The sequence below is a fragment of the Silurus aristotelis genome (assembly GCF_946808225.1).
Source record: "Silurus aristotelis genome assembly, chromosome: 25".
NCBI lineage: Eukaryota > Metazoa > Chordata > Actinopteri > Siluriformes > Siluridae > Silurus > Silurus aristotelis.
Window position 1 is genome coordinate 4,109,084 of NC_139598.1, and position 16,208 is coordinate 4,125,291.

At 37.5% G+C, this 16,208-nt stretch overlaps 1 protein-coding gene across 11 annotated transcripts in view; it reads left to right on the plus strand.

Annotated features, from left to right (window-relative positions):
- relch (RAB11 binding and LisH domain, coiled-coil and HEAT repeat containing) overlaps positions 1-16,208 on the plus strand; it is a 47,319-nt gene that overhangs the window by 2,261 nt on the left and 28,850 nt on the right. For 6 of the 11 annotated variants that reach the window (XR_014531625.1, XR_014531626.1, XM_083530211.1 and 3 more), the window contains exons 2-9: positions 7,154-7,243; positions 10,721-10,792; positions 10,951-11,006; positions 11,096-11,209; positions 12,231-12,422; positions 12,675-12,763; positions 13,479-13,790; positions 14,703-14,778. Coding sequence is in view for 8 of the 11 variants with exons in the window: in XM_083530211.1 (XP_083386337.1) it covers positions 7,154-7,243; positions 10,721-10,792; positions 10,951-11,006; positions 11,096-11,209; positions 12,231-12,422; positions 12,675-12,763; positions 13,479-13,790; positions 14,703-14,778 (1,001 nt within the window). In the remaining 3 variants the exon portion in view is untranslated. The remainder of the gene's footprint in view (positions 1-7,153; positions 7,244-10,720; positions 10,793-10,950; positions 11,007-11,095; positions 11,210-12,230; positions 12,423-12,674; positions 12,764-13,478; positions 13,791-14,702; positions 14,779-16,208) is intronic. The other 5 variants (XR_014531627.1, XM_083530215.1, XM_083530216.1 and 2 more) reach the window with 1 other exon arrangement.

The window sequence follows — 16,208 nt, forward strand, 5'->3', positions numbered from 1 at the left end:
TATTATAATAATTGTATTATAAACACCTCTACTCTTCGCTACAGTTCTGGTGACTGATAGGTGACGTCCTCATCACCTTAGAACTTGTCATTGCAGTTCCCACAGTAGAAGGAAACAGATGCAAATAAATTGTACACCCAAGTCTGCCACCCAAATGACTGCTAGATATATAGTGCATTACATAGGACGCACGTTTCTCTGTTCCTTCGTGTAGTCTTCCATAGGTTGAAGGCTTCATCTGTCAGTTTTTTTTTATTGCATTATTACATTGCGTAATACTGTCTGCCGCCTGTATCACACTTCCAGTGGTGTTGAACTGTATAAGCCGAGTTACACTGCATTCCAGTGTGGTTACATTGTGTTTACCGGGTGTTTTTTTTTACAGACATGTGACATGTTTAGTAGACTGGTGGGTATAAAGAGTGAAAATCTGACAACTGATCGTTATCCGTTTTAGGATACGTCTACACTAATTGTAAATTAGCATACGTTAGAAAACGGCATTTTCATTTACAAACGCTCCGCGCCTACACATTCGCTTTTCGATTGTTTTTTTCTAAAAGTTTTTTCATCGCCTGTAAACGCTTAAGTCCCCGTAAATAAAACTCTTTAACCTGCGTCCTTTCCACCTTCCGTTTATTTGCTTCCCGGTTTTATGAAACTTTGCAGCAATGTCAAGGATGGGCACTGTCTTTTTTTCGAAAGCCTCCGTTTTCACAGTCCACGCTGTGAAAACAGTGTTTTCAAACGTGTCCGCGTTGGAGAGCGTTTTCAAAAAAGCTGCGTTTGTATAGACTTAAAAACGCCGTCTCGGTGTGGAAGGGAGGCCAAAACGGAGAGAAAAATATCCAAACGAAAACATATTAGTGTGCACATGACCTTATACTGTGCACACAGTGTCGCTAATATAAGCTGCTCAATTGACTCCATACTGGACATGAAGTCCAGAGCTTTTATTATATATAAATATGTATCTAACTAAAAGTCTACTATCATATTGTTTTTTCAGCTCTAAGCATTATTAGTGTCATATTTCTCTGTTCCTGCTGAAATGAGTGCACCACAAAATTGTGATCTTATTCGTTCAGCTAGCATTTTGTAGTTCAGCGTCTCAGATTTTCAGCTCTGCACTACATTGGGTGTATTTTTCTCAACAGGGCTGAACCACCAATCTGTCACAGGGCCACAGTGGCCGAATATTTGCTCTTCTAATCGACCCTGTGTGTGCTTTGTGCATTGAAACCAGGATCTTTCCACTTTTATTGTCACTAATGCAGGCCTTCTTCCCATGAGACTTGCATCCTGCTAAGGAGGAACAGATGGCTTGTTCTCCCAGACACACTTCTTTCGTGTGGGTAAATAGCAGCCAAAATATCACCTGGAGTTGGAACGGTAAAAATGAACAGTGCAGTAATAGTGGTATGAACAGTAACAAAAAGCAAAACATGGTAATTAAAGCTGTAGGTTAGCAATAGCTAGATAAATGACCTTACCTGTTAACTATCATACCTTAACTAACTAGCAGTTGGTTTGTGGTGCAGCTAAAAATTTGAAAGATCACTTTTTTCTCTAGAAATGTCTCAAACCTTGTATGATCTGACGTGAAAGTCATCAAGAGTCACTGTAAAACATCACAGTATCCTGACCAGAAAATGCCAAGTTCATAAATACTAAATATCAGTTTTATCTAAAAAAAAAAAAAATAAATAAATAAAAAATATCTGAGGTAAAATTTCTCTACAGATTCTCTTAAAGACTTAAGACTTAAAGCTTTTTAGAAAAGGTCTAAAATATTTTCACAAATTTGTCCACGAATTTATTTAGTTTCAGTTTTTTACTTGCGTTATAATGGCTATTTGACTCTCCTCAGACAGTAGCTCAGTGGATAAGATGTTGTATTACTGATCAGAAGGTCATGAATGCCACTCCTGGGCCCCCGAGCAAGGTCCTTCACCCTCAGCTGCTCAGTTACATAAACAAGATAAAAATCAGTTGCTCATGCTATAAATGTAAAATACAATTTTCATAGGAACTGCAGTTTGTCATTACACTAAAAAACTACAAATTCCAATGTTTAACTCTGAAACTAGAGACTCCTTCAAATCGATGTTGAGAAAACCTTGCCATATACATCGACAATTAGTGTTTACAATATTTTATGTTCTTTTATTATTGAACTGATGTGTCTCAGTTGGCAGTGATGTACTTTATCTATACCTGCATTTAAAATTTTTTTTATTAAACATATCTGTTTCACCATTCCTTATCCCAGTGTACTGAAAAAAGCTTATCGCACATTTAAATCGACTAGAGCACTGCGAGAACAGAGATGTCAGTTTGACAAACACGTAAAAATCTGCAGTATTTTTAGAGAGAGATTTGCAGGGCGGCTGAATGAACAGTGTACTCATAATGGGTGCCCTAATTGGATCATTTGTGCTGAGCAGCTGTGTGGTAGTCATCAAAGCAGTCTCGTTTCTTGCTTTTTCCCTCCCTCCTGCTCTTTTAGAGCTGAAACGTGCCATGTTGCCTGACACACACACACACACACACACACACACACACACACACACACCCGTACACTCGCACACAATCGGGGCAATTTTTCAGCAGCCCACTGACAGGGGGTTAACGAGATGACGTCTTGGCTGAGGCCCACCTGTGGAATAGAGGGTTTTTCCCCCCCCAGTTTTTGGGTTATTCAAGGCAGTGTGGGAGTGATTGGATTGTTAAACTCATAAATTTTCTTCTGGATATGCATCCTAGGTGTGGAAAATATAATTTTGTATTTAAAATATACAAAAATAATGTATTAAAATTTGTGCTAAAACGATGTGTTTCCCCACGGACTATTATTACTGACGCACCACCCTCTAATTTATAAACGTGGTACACCCACAAAACGGGGCCGGAAATGCCACCATCCGATATTTCGCAAGCGGCCGTGTGATCTTGCCTTCACGCTAACTAACTTAAGCAGCCAGACTATTCCATAACGCTATCTGTTGTCAACGAATATCATTATCGAATATTATTATCGTTGCAGCCCTACATAAAATACACAGCTTCCAAACATGAGGTTGTCATTGGTATTTAATTAATTTTTTTTAACAGGAGCTTGTAATGTTACCAAAAAAGAATATTGTGGCTTAATTTTGACCCAACCTGAGCTTTTATCTGGTATAAAAATCCACAATTTCTTTGTTTTCTCTGCTCTGACATCCATCATAAGCAAAGCTGTTTGTGTTTCCTCATTAGCAGTTACATTTACTAACCGTTTCTGAACGTTATACAGAATTTCACACGTTACCTTGTAATTTCAAACAATTTAACATACACTTGTTGAAATTTCGTTCACAGTCCTATATCCTAAGCGTTTGTGTTTTTATTTTCTTCTTAGCATTCATTGGCAAAATTCAAACAGGAAGTGTCAGACTGTCTATTCACGACCTGCTGCTTTTACCACTGACGTGACAGTTTTGACTTGAAAATGAGTTCAGGTGAAATTCAGCTGCCAAATGCAACCATTGCAATGTGACACAGACGAATGTAGGCTAAAGAGATGACCTTAGATGAACTATTCATAGTTTAAAAAATATGGTTTTGAAGCCATTATGCATAAATGCTCATATTTTTCAGTGTAATTGTCAGCCAGCTAAAAAAAAAAAAACATAAGCTAATCTGATAGGAGATATGTGAAAGACACATTATTTGGCAGCATGACAATAGGCAAGGAAAGATAATCAGAAGTCACACATTAAGTAAATTACTTCTAGTAGAATAACTAAATAAGTGATTTTAATTATTATTATAACAGTTACCTTCGAGAGCTGAATTTTTATGACAGTACTTGACAGGATTTCTGAGAGGAATTTTAAGCCATATTAATACATATACTAAGTGTTTTAGCCATGTTTGAGCTAGCCTGATAGCATTTCTGCAATCAATTTAAAACCTTTTTTTCCCTCAATGGCATCATTATTTCCTAATACTGTTAGTCAGCTAATTACCATTAGCTGCCCTGACAGGATTAAAACAAAATAGATATATTTAAAACACATTCCTAAATGCTTATGTTATTTCCTGTAAATTGTAGCTAAGCTAATCTAAGTATATAAGCACAACCTTCGTAATTGTTTATTCATTTTGATTTGATGTTCATCAGGATAGCATACGCTAACTTAACAGTAACTATGAAAGGCATGTGAAAGTCATTTTTATTATGAAAATAAACCCTGCGGCTCTGGCGCGAGTTCTCTGCCAGTTTTCTCTAACAATAGGAAAATTTCTCCTTAAAAAGCGTATGATGTGCAAGAGAACGGAACATTTGAATATTAAAATATAGTTCTCATAGTTCAGTACTTTTACTTTGATACTTGAGAATGTTTAAATGCGGGTACATTTGCTCACAAGGAAATGTGAATTGACAAATTTTTTGTTTGTTGGAGTCATACTGTATTTAAGCAGGGGATTTCTACTTTTACCCAAATACAAAAATGGGTGATAATGATACCTACATAAGTGGAAATATGTCTGTTTTAAGGGGAATAAGTAGATCCCTAAGCCAGGGAAGTGTCCCAAATTGTACTTGTGTGAATACAATGTTCATACTGGTACATGTCTTGTCTTGTGTAGTACAATTAATACCAAAACCTCATCAAAATTAATTCATTTTGCATTAGATTTATTTATATTTTTTGTGGGGGGATTAATATGTAATACAGTCAACCCCCGATAATTAGCGGTTTGGAACTCGTGGCTCGGAAAATTCCCGGGTTCTCATTTGGAACCTATCTAACAGCAAGTTGCGGATTATCGTAAAAATCGCGGGAATCCGCAGCGGGAACGAATGTTCGGGAACGTTAGGAATAACAAATTACATAAAAAAAAATTTAAAACACATTATTGTATTAAAGTGACACAATGTTTAGATGAATTCATTAAGGTACCATAGGGGCTGCAGGAATGCGTCCAAAATTCAAGGATTTTCGCGGATTTCCAATATTTGTGACCCAAAAATCACGTAGTAGTTTGTTATAACTGTGCAGTGGCAAAGTTTGTGGTTGATTTTATAATTTACAAGGCAAGGAAAAAAACAATCAGATATAAAACACTCAAGTGCAAAGCGTGTTGTGTGTGGTACTCCAGTGCAGAGTGTGTGGTGTTATACTACTGAAGTTCAAAATGTAAATAAACCTATTGAGATGCTGATTAGGTCCAATCACTGCTGTACTGTTTAAGTTTAATAGTATGTGGTGTTTTAAATTTGGTAGTAGTGCAATACAGTAGCACCCTGAAACAAAACTGAATGGTGCTGCAGTCTGCCATGCCAGCTGATATTGTTATTCAGGTCACTTCTAATGATGGCATGGAGATGTTGCCAAATCGAAGTTCTTTATCAGTGCTATAGCGAAGGGCGTTGTACTTCAGCGTGCCACTCTGGAAATTCTTGTTCTTCAAAATATGCTGCAACATACTGCTGATAGAGTTGCTTCAGATTCAGGCTCTGTCATGTCTTGCTTACTGATAACTACATTTTTGTGGTATTAAGTGCAATAAAAGATTATAATTGTGATGTGTTGAAAGTAAAAAAAAAATAAATAAAAAAAAAAGCCAGGAAAGAAAGTTCTCTAGTGGTACAGGAGTAGATTATAGTTTGGAAATTATATTAAAGTTAGGTTTATATAATATGGTTAGGTTTTTAAAATAATATTAAATAATATTTTAATTATATAAATTGTTTGCTTCTGGTTCTTTGGGAAGAGATATAAATATAATCAGAGTTTCATTAAATCAATACTTTGGACATTATAAAAAATAAAAAAAAAAACCCTTTGGCGCTTCCTTGTTTTAAAGATTGAATGGATTCCCAGAATTCCTTACTGAATCTGATTCGTTTCTTCAAGAAAATGCTGCTGTTAAAGCAAACATTTGGTGACACATTAAATCATTGATTTTTTTTTTTTTTACTTACACCAAATATTAATGACCAACCAAGTCAGTCTGATATTTATTTAGTCATCATAATGGATCTACAAAGCTAATAAAAAAATTATGAAAATCTGGTTTTCTTATTAATCATCTACTGTAAATATCCGCCTTGGATTGCAGCCCTTACACAAGTAATTTCACAAGGACATATTGTTATATATATTGCACAGTATCTACACAGTTGGCACAGTTACTGAAATCTGAAATTGTACAACTTGGCATTCGTTGCTATACATATTTTGTTTACTGAAGCATTTGACTGGCATGATGTACCTTAGGGATGACAGTATTGTTCATAAACACTATGTACAATATCTCCTTCATTGTACTATCCATGTCCATTGTGCTCATTCTAGATGATCCCTTTTCGGTGTACTGTTTAAATAATATATGAATAATATTAATTTAAATATTAATTTATCATTATTAATTCATATCTATCAGATATCATAGGTTGCGTTTACACTTGGCAACATCCACTGACTTCTCATTCTGGATAACCGATCGGATCTGTTTTTCCGGCGCAAAAAAAAAAAAGTCTGCAGAAGATGATCCGGTGCAGAGTCGACCTGAAGGTGGTGGGTTTTCTTTACAAAACCCGCAAAATGAGGAGAATGCTTTGCAGCTGCTTTGAGGCAATCTGTATTGTATAAAGTGCTTATATAAATAAAGGTATTTATTTATAATACATTCGGTACCTGCCGAATGGTCGGATTTAAATTTGACCGAGATCCAATCACAATGCCGCTCTACCGGCCTCTGGATCAGGACACGCAAATCGGATAACATTCCCACCGGAAGCACCTTTACATTTTTCTTTTTAATGTGTACCTGGACAAGTCACATGCCAAGTGTAAATGCAGCCATAGCTTTACCAACCTGTACATATACAAATATTTCACATTGCTACCAATGCAGGTTAGATGCTAACCGTATTTTGTTGCCTTGTACAGTAACTTGTGAAATGACAAAGTTGAATCTAATCTAATAAAGTAAGAAAACATGTCCTGGATGACTGACTACATTTAATATATTGTGATTTCTTTTTTTTTTGCCAATTTGTCAGTTGTTCCACATGTATGCACGGTAGTTGACAGGACAGGAGGAATGAAAGAGTACAAGAGAGACACTGATATATTAGTTTTTTTTCCCCTTGTTGCAGATCGGGCTGGCAGCATCAGCACACTGGACTCATTGGATTTCACACGGTATTCGGACGACGGGAACAGGGAGTCAGATGAGAAGGTGGCAGGTAAGTGTAGTACATTAAAGAGGGAGCAAGTGCAGATTGTGGTAATCAAAAACCAGATGAGAAGATTAGCTCTTAAAGTAAAGGATACAGAAATATTTGGCAACCCTGTTTAAAAAGCCACGACTATTTAATTGTGTCCCGTTTCTCTTATTTTGTGCTACCCATAAACCCAGCATCCTATGTTATTTTTATAGTCACTGTAAAACATTTCGGATTAGTACTTCAGGGAACTTTGGTGCTTCTCCGTTCATCCACGTGATGCTCAGTTGTTCTCAATGATGATGAGGTCATCAGCAATGCGCTCCACTGACCACATTGATCTCAAGTCTTGTTCAGATCAATGTGCTCATTCTTTAGAGAAGACGAACACATAAAGAGAGGCCTAAATTCGAACGAAGAATGTTTAATAGGATCATTACAAGCGCAGAATGTTGCTCTGTTGGCATAATTGTAAACTTAAAATTTATATTCTTGTCCCCTCCGTATTGGCGGATGGAGATATTTGAAGGCATTTTTAATAGGAATATTTAGATTTCTTCTAGGGAACTTGCGTTCAGCTTTCCAATTTCTCCCAAAGGTGTTCAGGCCACTCCAACCAATGTAAATCGTGTGTTCATAGAGCTTGTTTTGTGTATAGTTTCGGGTCTCCTAGTTCAAGTGAACAGGTAATTTAATGTTATTGCACTTAGACATCCTATCCTATTTGTGTGCCTTTAACAGTGGTAACAGTTTGTTGAAGACCCACATATGGCAGGAAAATTTGGGTGCCCAAATATTTTAGTCTATATAGTGTATGTACAAATATGTACTAAATATTGGAACTTATTGGTTAAGATGTTGGACGTTTGATTTGGAAGGTCATGAGTTCAAATCCTTGAGCAAGTCAGTAACCTCTGACTGCTTGTGTTGGACCAGAACAATATACAAATCTAAAATAAATCTAGAACAATAGGATATGTGCTGTAATAAACCTGATACCATTGGTCAGTGTGCCGTTCTGAAAAATCTGACTTCTTATTTTGGTTTCATCAGCAACTCTTCCATTTGGTTTTTGAGAAATGCTTAGCTACTTTGCTGTGTTTTTTAATTAAAGTTCTTGACTAAAAAAAAAAGGCAAGGATTATACCGGCTCCTGACTGACAAGGAGTTAAATTCGCCACTTGATTTATAAGAAAACGTTTTTCGCTGGCGCAATAACTAGTCTGATTAGGATATTACACAGCATTCTACTGTGTAGCAACAAGAAACAGGGTGAGGCCTGAAACATACTGAAACTGGGAGCGACTTTTGACCTTTGGGCTATGATTAAGTACTTTAGTGCACACATTTTTAAATTCTTTCAAAAGAGCCAGTCTAAGAGCTTTATCTGATTTGATCCATACTCCTATTCTATCTATATATCTCTCTTCTCTCTCTCTCTCTCTCTCTCTCTCTCTCTCTCTCTCTCTCTCTCTCTCTCTCTCTCTCATACATATATATATATATGTATGTATGTATGTATGTATGTGTGTGTGTGGGGGGGGGAGAACTTTCGGATTGAGATTTAAAAGTATTGTTATTAAACTGAGGGATTTCAGACGCTTGCAGCAGAGAAAGCCTGTAGTGCCAAACTAGTGTTCGGACACTTGCACCCAATTTTGCTAATCCAACTGGCTACTTCCTGGCTGTCTGACCTGATGTTTTCTGGCTTTCTGACGAGTTCCCAACACCAGTTTTTTTTCCTCGTTGGTGTGTTGAACCATCCAGGCTAGCATCCCCTGTTCCACTTACTTTTGCTTTTAAGTTTTACCATTTGTTTTTTTTTTTTTGTTTTTTGCATTTTTTTTGCATCCTGTGCTCTCCTGATCTGCCGAAGAATTGTTCCTCATCCTAGTTGTCTTTTATTCTCCCGCTCTCAATTACACTGTTGAACACACTCTCTGCCCATGTAGATTTTTTATAATAGATTCCTGAAAGTGCGTACCACTTTGAGGAAGCTCAAGCTGTTAATCCAGCTCTAGCCTGGGCGTTCTCTGCAGATCTTCAGTGCACAGGTATGCTGTGTCTTTTTTTTTCCTCTTCATGCCTTTTTGCCCAGTGCTTTTTCTCAGAAACGGCTGCTGGGGCAAGATTGCTGCAGGTTTTGGCAGATTGTTTATGTACTGTATGCACTATACATACTGCTTAGAATTACGTTTATGTGTACTGAGTCATAGGAAGTCCTGGTTTCATTTAACAAGGACATGAAAAATTGCAAGAGTTAATTTTGTCAGTTCGTGATTGTGTCATGCCTTTTAGTACCGCATGTCCACTGCCAGACTTTTTTTTTTTTTTTAATCTGGATTGCTACGTAACCAAATGCGAAGGTTTACAAATAAACTCCGTAAACAGTAATACGCATGTCTGCTTTTACAAGTAGTATTCGTGTCTTTATTTTACTCCACAAACGTTTCTAAACTATCCTTTAGTGCCGGGTTCATCAATTTGTGAACGGCTGGATTCAGTGTATTTAAAAAAAAAAAAAAGTTCACGTCGACGTAAACGAAATGCTCGAAGAACGTCAATGGAGAAATATTACTTAATTCTCCGCTTCGAGTTCAAACCGAGTCTCTTTTCCAATACGTAGAATGAAGCGTGTTCAAATTACGGATTGAAACGTATCCACTTTGAATCGTCTTTTTTAATAAACTAACCTGAGGCATTGGTGGGGGCGCTGTTCAGTCAGGTTAATTATTTAAATGTCTGAATCATAGATTATAAATTATAAGCGAAAAAATTTCTCGATGTGTTTAGCTTTTAGAGTGTCGTCTAACTGAGAAAGTCTCAATATATATTTTCCAGGCCCACCTCCTCGCGTAAATAACCAGAGATGCTTTAACATCAGACATCGTTTGTTCTGTGAAAGTAATGTTTTCGAATTTCCAATTTTATAGGAATGTTCGGAAATGTTTTCGATTTGGCATCAACACGATTTTGGTGGTGCTACGATTGTGTGCGGCTTTAATCCAGAACATCAGAAGTAGAAAGAAACGCTGGGATAACTCTCAAAATGCTTCTTTAGCTTTCTTGCCATTTAACTTTCTAGTTTGACTGTAAAAAAAAAAATCCTGGGTCAGACAGCAGATAGCTGATTTTTTATTTTTGTTGTTGTTGTTGTTGTTTTGTTTTGATTAATAAATAAATAACCTCAATGCTGCGTGTGAAATTTTGCCAGCTGTCCCAGCAATCTCTGCTGCATGCGTTCATTAGATCCATAGTGTGCATGTCCTTGTTTCAGTTTTGCTTCTGTGTTTTTTTTTTTTTTTTTTCTTACAAATCTTATTTTAATTTTTCTTTCTTCATGTTTTTCATTGCCATTCTTTTGGTTTTGCCTTTCTCCTGGTTGTGTGTGTGTGTGTGTGTGTGTGTGTGTGTGTGTGTGTGTGTGTGTGTGTGTGTGTGTGTGTGTGTGTGTGTGTTTGCGTGTGTGTATATTTCAAACCCCTTCCCACGGTCCAGTTCTGGAGTTTGAACTACGGAAAGCCAAGGAGACCATTCAGGCTCTGCGCAACAACCTGACTCAGGCTGCAGGTGGCGTACTTTACAGCTTCTCACACACTTCGGTGTTTACTGCTGTAGGAGCCTGACTCGCTCCTGAGGACAGTGTGTCCATTTACATGCTAACTCTCTCTCTCTCTCTCTCTCTCTCTCTCTCTCTCTTTCTCTCTCTCTCTCTCTCTTATGCTTAGAGTGTGAAAACCCCTCCCAAGAGCGCAAAAACTACAAATCCAGTCCTGAAATTCAGGTCAGCTTCAATAAAATGCTTGAATCGGGCAAAAAAAGTTACCTCTTTACACAGTTTACCAGATCTAACAGATATTTTGTCCACTTTAGGAACCCATCCGGCCCCTGGAGAAACGCGCCTTAAATTTTTTAGTAAACGAGTATTTATTGAAAAACGAATACAAGCTCTCGTCCATCACCTTCTCTGATGAAAACGATGATCAGGTAATGTATGGAGGCATGCAACCCCAATATATTCATACATATATACAACACACACACACACACACACACACACTAAATCAGGCATAACATTATGACCACCTGCCTAATATTGTGTATATTGTTTATATTTAGCAAGGAAACTATAGAAATGTATATTTAATGTAAATGTATGACATCTTACCGTAATGAAGTCCATTTAACTTTCATAATCTAACACTACACGGGATGTGAAATGTAAGTGGGGGTAAATAATTTTTAAGCCACTATATATTATGATGTATTAGCATAATATATATTTATATATCATTTTTTTTTTGTAAGCTTTTATGCAATATAATCTTTCTTGGTTATATTAATCATACTTTTTTTGTTGTTGACAATTTACTATATGGACAAAAGTTTGTGGACACCTGGCCATAAGATTGGTATGTGATCTTTAAATACCCCATTCCACATTTTTTCCCTATTTGCTGTTATAACAACCTCCACTCCTCTGGAAGGATGCTACACTGTATGTTGGAGTGTGCTGGTGGAGATTTGTGCTCATTCAGGCACAAGGCTGTTAGTAAAGTGAGGTACTGATGTAGATGAGGTGAGGAGGCCTGGGGTACAGTGTTCCAATCAGAGCTCTACAGCAGGAGATCTTTCACTCCTATAAATTTAAAGCATTTCTTCATGGAGATAACTTTGTGCACAGGAGCATTGTCATTGCTGGAACAGGTTTGGGTCTCCTAGTTAAAATAAAACATTTTTTTTCAATACAATTGTGTGCCTCCAACTTTGTGATAACAGTTTGGGGAAGAATCACATATGGCTGGAAAAGTCAGGTGTCCCAATACTTTTGTCTGTATAGTGGACCTGTAGCTACACATTGTCATGAAGGTCATGTTTTGCAATGACCAGGTAGTCTGTAGTTATATATTATATTTATACAGTGTGTGTGTGTGTGTGTGTGTGTGTGTGTGTGTGTGTGTGTGTGTGTGTGTGTGTGTGTGTGTGTGTGTGTGTTTGCAAAATGTAGGATTTTGAGCTGTGGGATGACGTGGGCCTGAACATTCCCAAACCTCCAGACCTGCTACAGCTTTACAGAAACTGTGGCAGCAGCCAGCATTCAGACAGAGAAACCGTAGATGTAGCTGTAGGCATGGACGCTGGTGACCTCTCGGTGGACTACATTACCCAGGAGTCTGTGCTGAAAAATGAGACTATACAGGTACGCTGAGGGACACTGTGTTTACATAGTGTGCAGAACATCTTAAACCCTTGCCTTGTTCTGGGAATGTCGATTAAAGAAAATTATGTTCTAACAAAATTAAATAATGTACAATGTATGGCTGGTCTACCATTAGATCCGTAGCTCTACCACATGGTAGTGATTAATAAAAGTTTGCAATTCTATGAAGCTATACTGTCTTATATATTTGTTTCTTTCATTGTCTCTCTTTATTTCTTTCGGTCTCCGCAGACTGAGGTGGTGCAGGAGCTGGAGTACCAGATCAGCCTGCTGAACAGTGAGAAACTGAATTTAGCAGAGCAAATAAAAAAATTACAGAGGTATGTGATGAACACTAGAGGTCGACTAATTTATCGGTTTTGCCATCTATCAACACCAATAGTTGATTGCTGGAAATATTTGCAAAAATCCATACCAATAGTTTGTTCGGGTTGCGTCTATTTCCGGAGCGTCTGTCATTATACTGTACAAGAGCGGCCTCTAGAGGCGAATCACTGATGCGACGTGCTGTTTGTTTTGACGTGAGCACTATATCTCATTTATGGTGCATTAACAAATAAAATGAAAAAATTTACTTACTTAAAACATTGTTGAAATTAACAAAAAACAATGCTTTCAAAGCATTTATTAACTTCAGTCATGCTAAAAATGGCCTTCTTCAAATGTCATCACAAAGGCCAGAGCATTGAAATTACTTTTTTTAAATTACATTTTTGTAATAAAGTTTTGCATGAAGTGTTATGTTTTTTTTTATATTCAGTATCCATTTTAAAAACTAATTAATTGATTAATTGGTTTTTGCCAAGTACAATACACCATAGCTATCACTATCTCTAAATTAGACTTTATTATGAACCTATAAAATATTTCTCCTACACAAGTTAAATGTAATTCAATCTTACTCGTATTATTGCACCCGATTAATTCAACATCATACTTTTGCTGATTGCCTTTCAAGATAATTATGTTTAACAAATCACTTAAATACATAATGGGTCCTAATTAAGTGATTTGTTTTTTCTTTTTCTTTTTTAGCGATATCCAGGGTCTCCAGAGGAACATGGTGGCCCCGCAGGTAGCCCAGGTAAAGCGTGAGGAGTCCGAGTCATGGCTTCAGCGCGAGCAAGGTCTTCCAGACAATGGCCAGTATCTGGACATACGGGGAGTCATGGAGCTCGACGTTAACGCAGGCTCCAGATCTACCACTACCGCTAACACCAGCGCCACCATGACTTACACTACTGCGACAGCCGCTGAGAATTTCTCTTCATCCACACCTAACCACAGCAAGTTTAAAAGCCCTGACCAGCACAGCAAAGGCCCTGTACAGTTTGACCAACCAAACAGGTGATGCACATTCCACTTATGAACAATGTACTCTTATTACACTTAACCATTATTTTCTGATTTACAACTTGGTTATATGGAAGTCCTAAAAAAGCCATTTTCTTTTGTTTTCTCGTGATTAAATAACCATAACCGTTTGTGGCAGCAATGCGTAGACATGCGTTGGTGCGGACCTGTCCACTTACAATTATTCTTAACATGCGCTTATGCTGAATACACAAAAAAATAAAGTACTGATCATTAAGAGACAATGTGATGAGAGGAAATTGTCATGATAGCGAGGAAACTTATGATCATGGAAAACAAGAAAGAAAAAATATATATATAGTGCATGGCCTCTTAACATTTCATAGAATTAGCTGCCATATATATGTAATTTTTTTATAAAACAAAATTAGTTTTTGTTGTTTTTTTTGTTTGTTTTTTTTGTACTCCGCACTATACATTTTTTCTAGCTAGTCAAAACTAAATTGTCTAAATGTTTTTTTGTTTTCCACCGCTGTGTAGCGTTATCATTATTATGTCTGCACTGGCTACGTTTGGATGTCATTCAAGGAAAAACATGGCCAATGATTCTATTATAGGAAGGAAAAAAAATAATAAGTTGATTATCATGAATGTTTTGTTGGATTAAGATTTCATTGAGAAGTCCTCATTTTGACCACTAGATGTCACTACTGCACCGAGTCAACCTCATTCCTAGTTTCTCATCCCCGATTCATAGATATCATGATGTTCTCTGCTTTTGTGTACTCCATAGATCATTAGCTCGCACCGCCGATTCATGATTATACACTGGATGCTGATTTTTGGCTCCGTAGCGGCTAGGGAACGATTCAAAACGCAGCCCGAGAGCGTAATCGAGGCTTGACGAAGCCTGTATAAGCATGCTCCGTGTGTTCCTTTTTACAGAAAGCTGTCTCCGGCCTTCCACCAAGCACTTTTGTCCTTCTGTCAAATGTCTGCTGACAGCAGGCTTGGCTCTGAGGTGAGCATGCTCCGATTACACACAACCACACCTCCGTACACAGAGCAACTCTCTTCAAAAGACCACCTGACACTGCTGTTATTGAGTATTCATGCAGTGGCATACACACACACCTGTCCGTCCACACTCACACACACAAAATGTTGTCTATAGAAATTCAGCGTTGAACAGGAATGCATGACAGCAGAAAGCATTCTCACATTGCATTCTTGTGAGCATGTTTTTCTTTTTTGCATGATCTCTCTTCCGATCTAAAATAAAGAGGAACGGGGCTCACAGTGATTATCTGTTGAAAAAGTGACTATATTAAAATCAAAGGACTCTGTTTGCTAGAGAATCGGGAGATGTTGGTCGTAGCTCTCGGCCAAGATGATCAAGTTTTACTTCGTAGAAGTCAGGCACGTACATGTCCCGGGCACGCAGCACTTTTCCGCACCACCTCCTGCTCCTTTAAAGTTACATTACCTGCACGGCTCTTACTGAAAACGAAAGAGGCCTGAGCGCATGTCAACACCCCTGGGTGGGACTTGGCGGAGGTGTGGGTTGCGGGGTGTTTGCGTAAAAAATAACTCGGTATCATTTCTCAGGGTTTCCCCGGAGTCTTAAAAAGTCTAAAATGTAATAATCTAAATTGTACCTGTTCAAAGTCTTTATTAATTTTAAACAGGTCTCTATTCTCCGATGCCCATGTAATGCCGCCTTTAACGCTCATTGAAATGCTCCCGCAGCACTTTAGAACGGTTTCATTTGTCAGTTTCCGTGGTGTTTTAGTGCTTTCTTTTGCCAATCCTGCATGCAACAGCCAATCAGCTTTCTGTTATTGGTGAGAATCTCTCTTGGATTGTACCACAGACGTAAAACTGATTTTATTTTTCAGCTATGAGGAACTGCAAGTTTAGCGATACTTGGCTTGAATACGTTTTTATTTAGGGCTCGGTTAAGGCCAGTTGCTTGCGACGTATTTGTGTGTGTTTTTGATGTTGTGATACAGGTCTTAAATTTCATTCTTAATGGTCTTAAAAAGTCTTAAATTTGACTTGAAAGAATGTTTATGGACACATGATCATAATGATGATTCAGGATATCAGATGATTTTAGACGTAAAATTGTTGCATTGTTCCAAATGATGTTTAGTGTTGTAGAACGCCTGTGTTACAGATAGAAGCTATCAGACAAATGTCCCCTCACCCAAAAGACAAAAAAAAGACCTGGTTATCAGTATGGGGTAGTATACCGTTAATAATGTAACAAATTAGGGCACATAATTTCCAGTACTGTATTTAAAAACTGGACAGTATATATGTATGTAGCAGCGGGTGCACTGAGTATTGAAAAATATTTGTTTCCATGATATTGCCCAATTCCTTTTTTTCTAAATTATAAAATTAGGAATTTGTCAAAATATATATATATATATTTTTTTTTATATA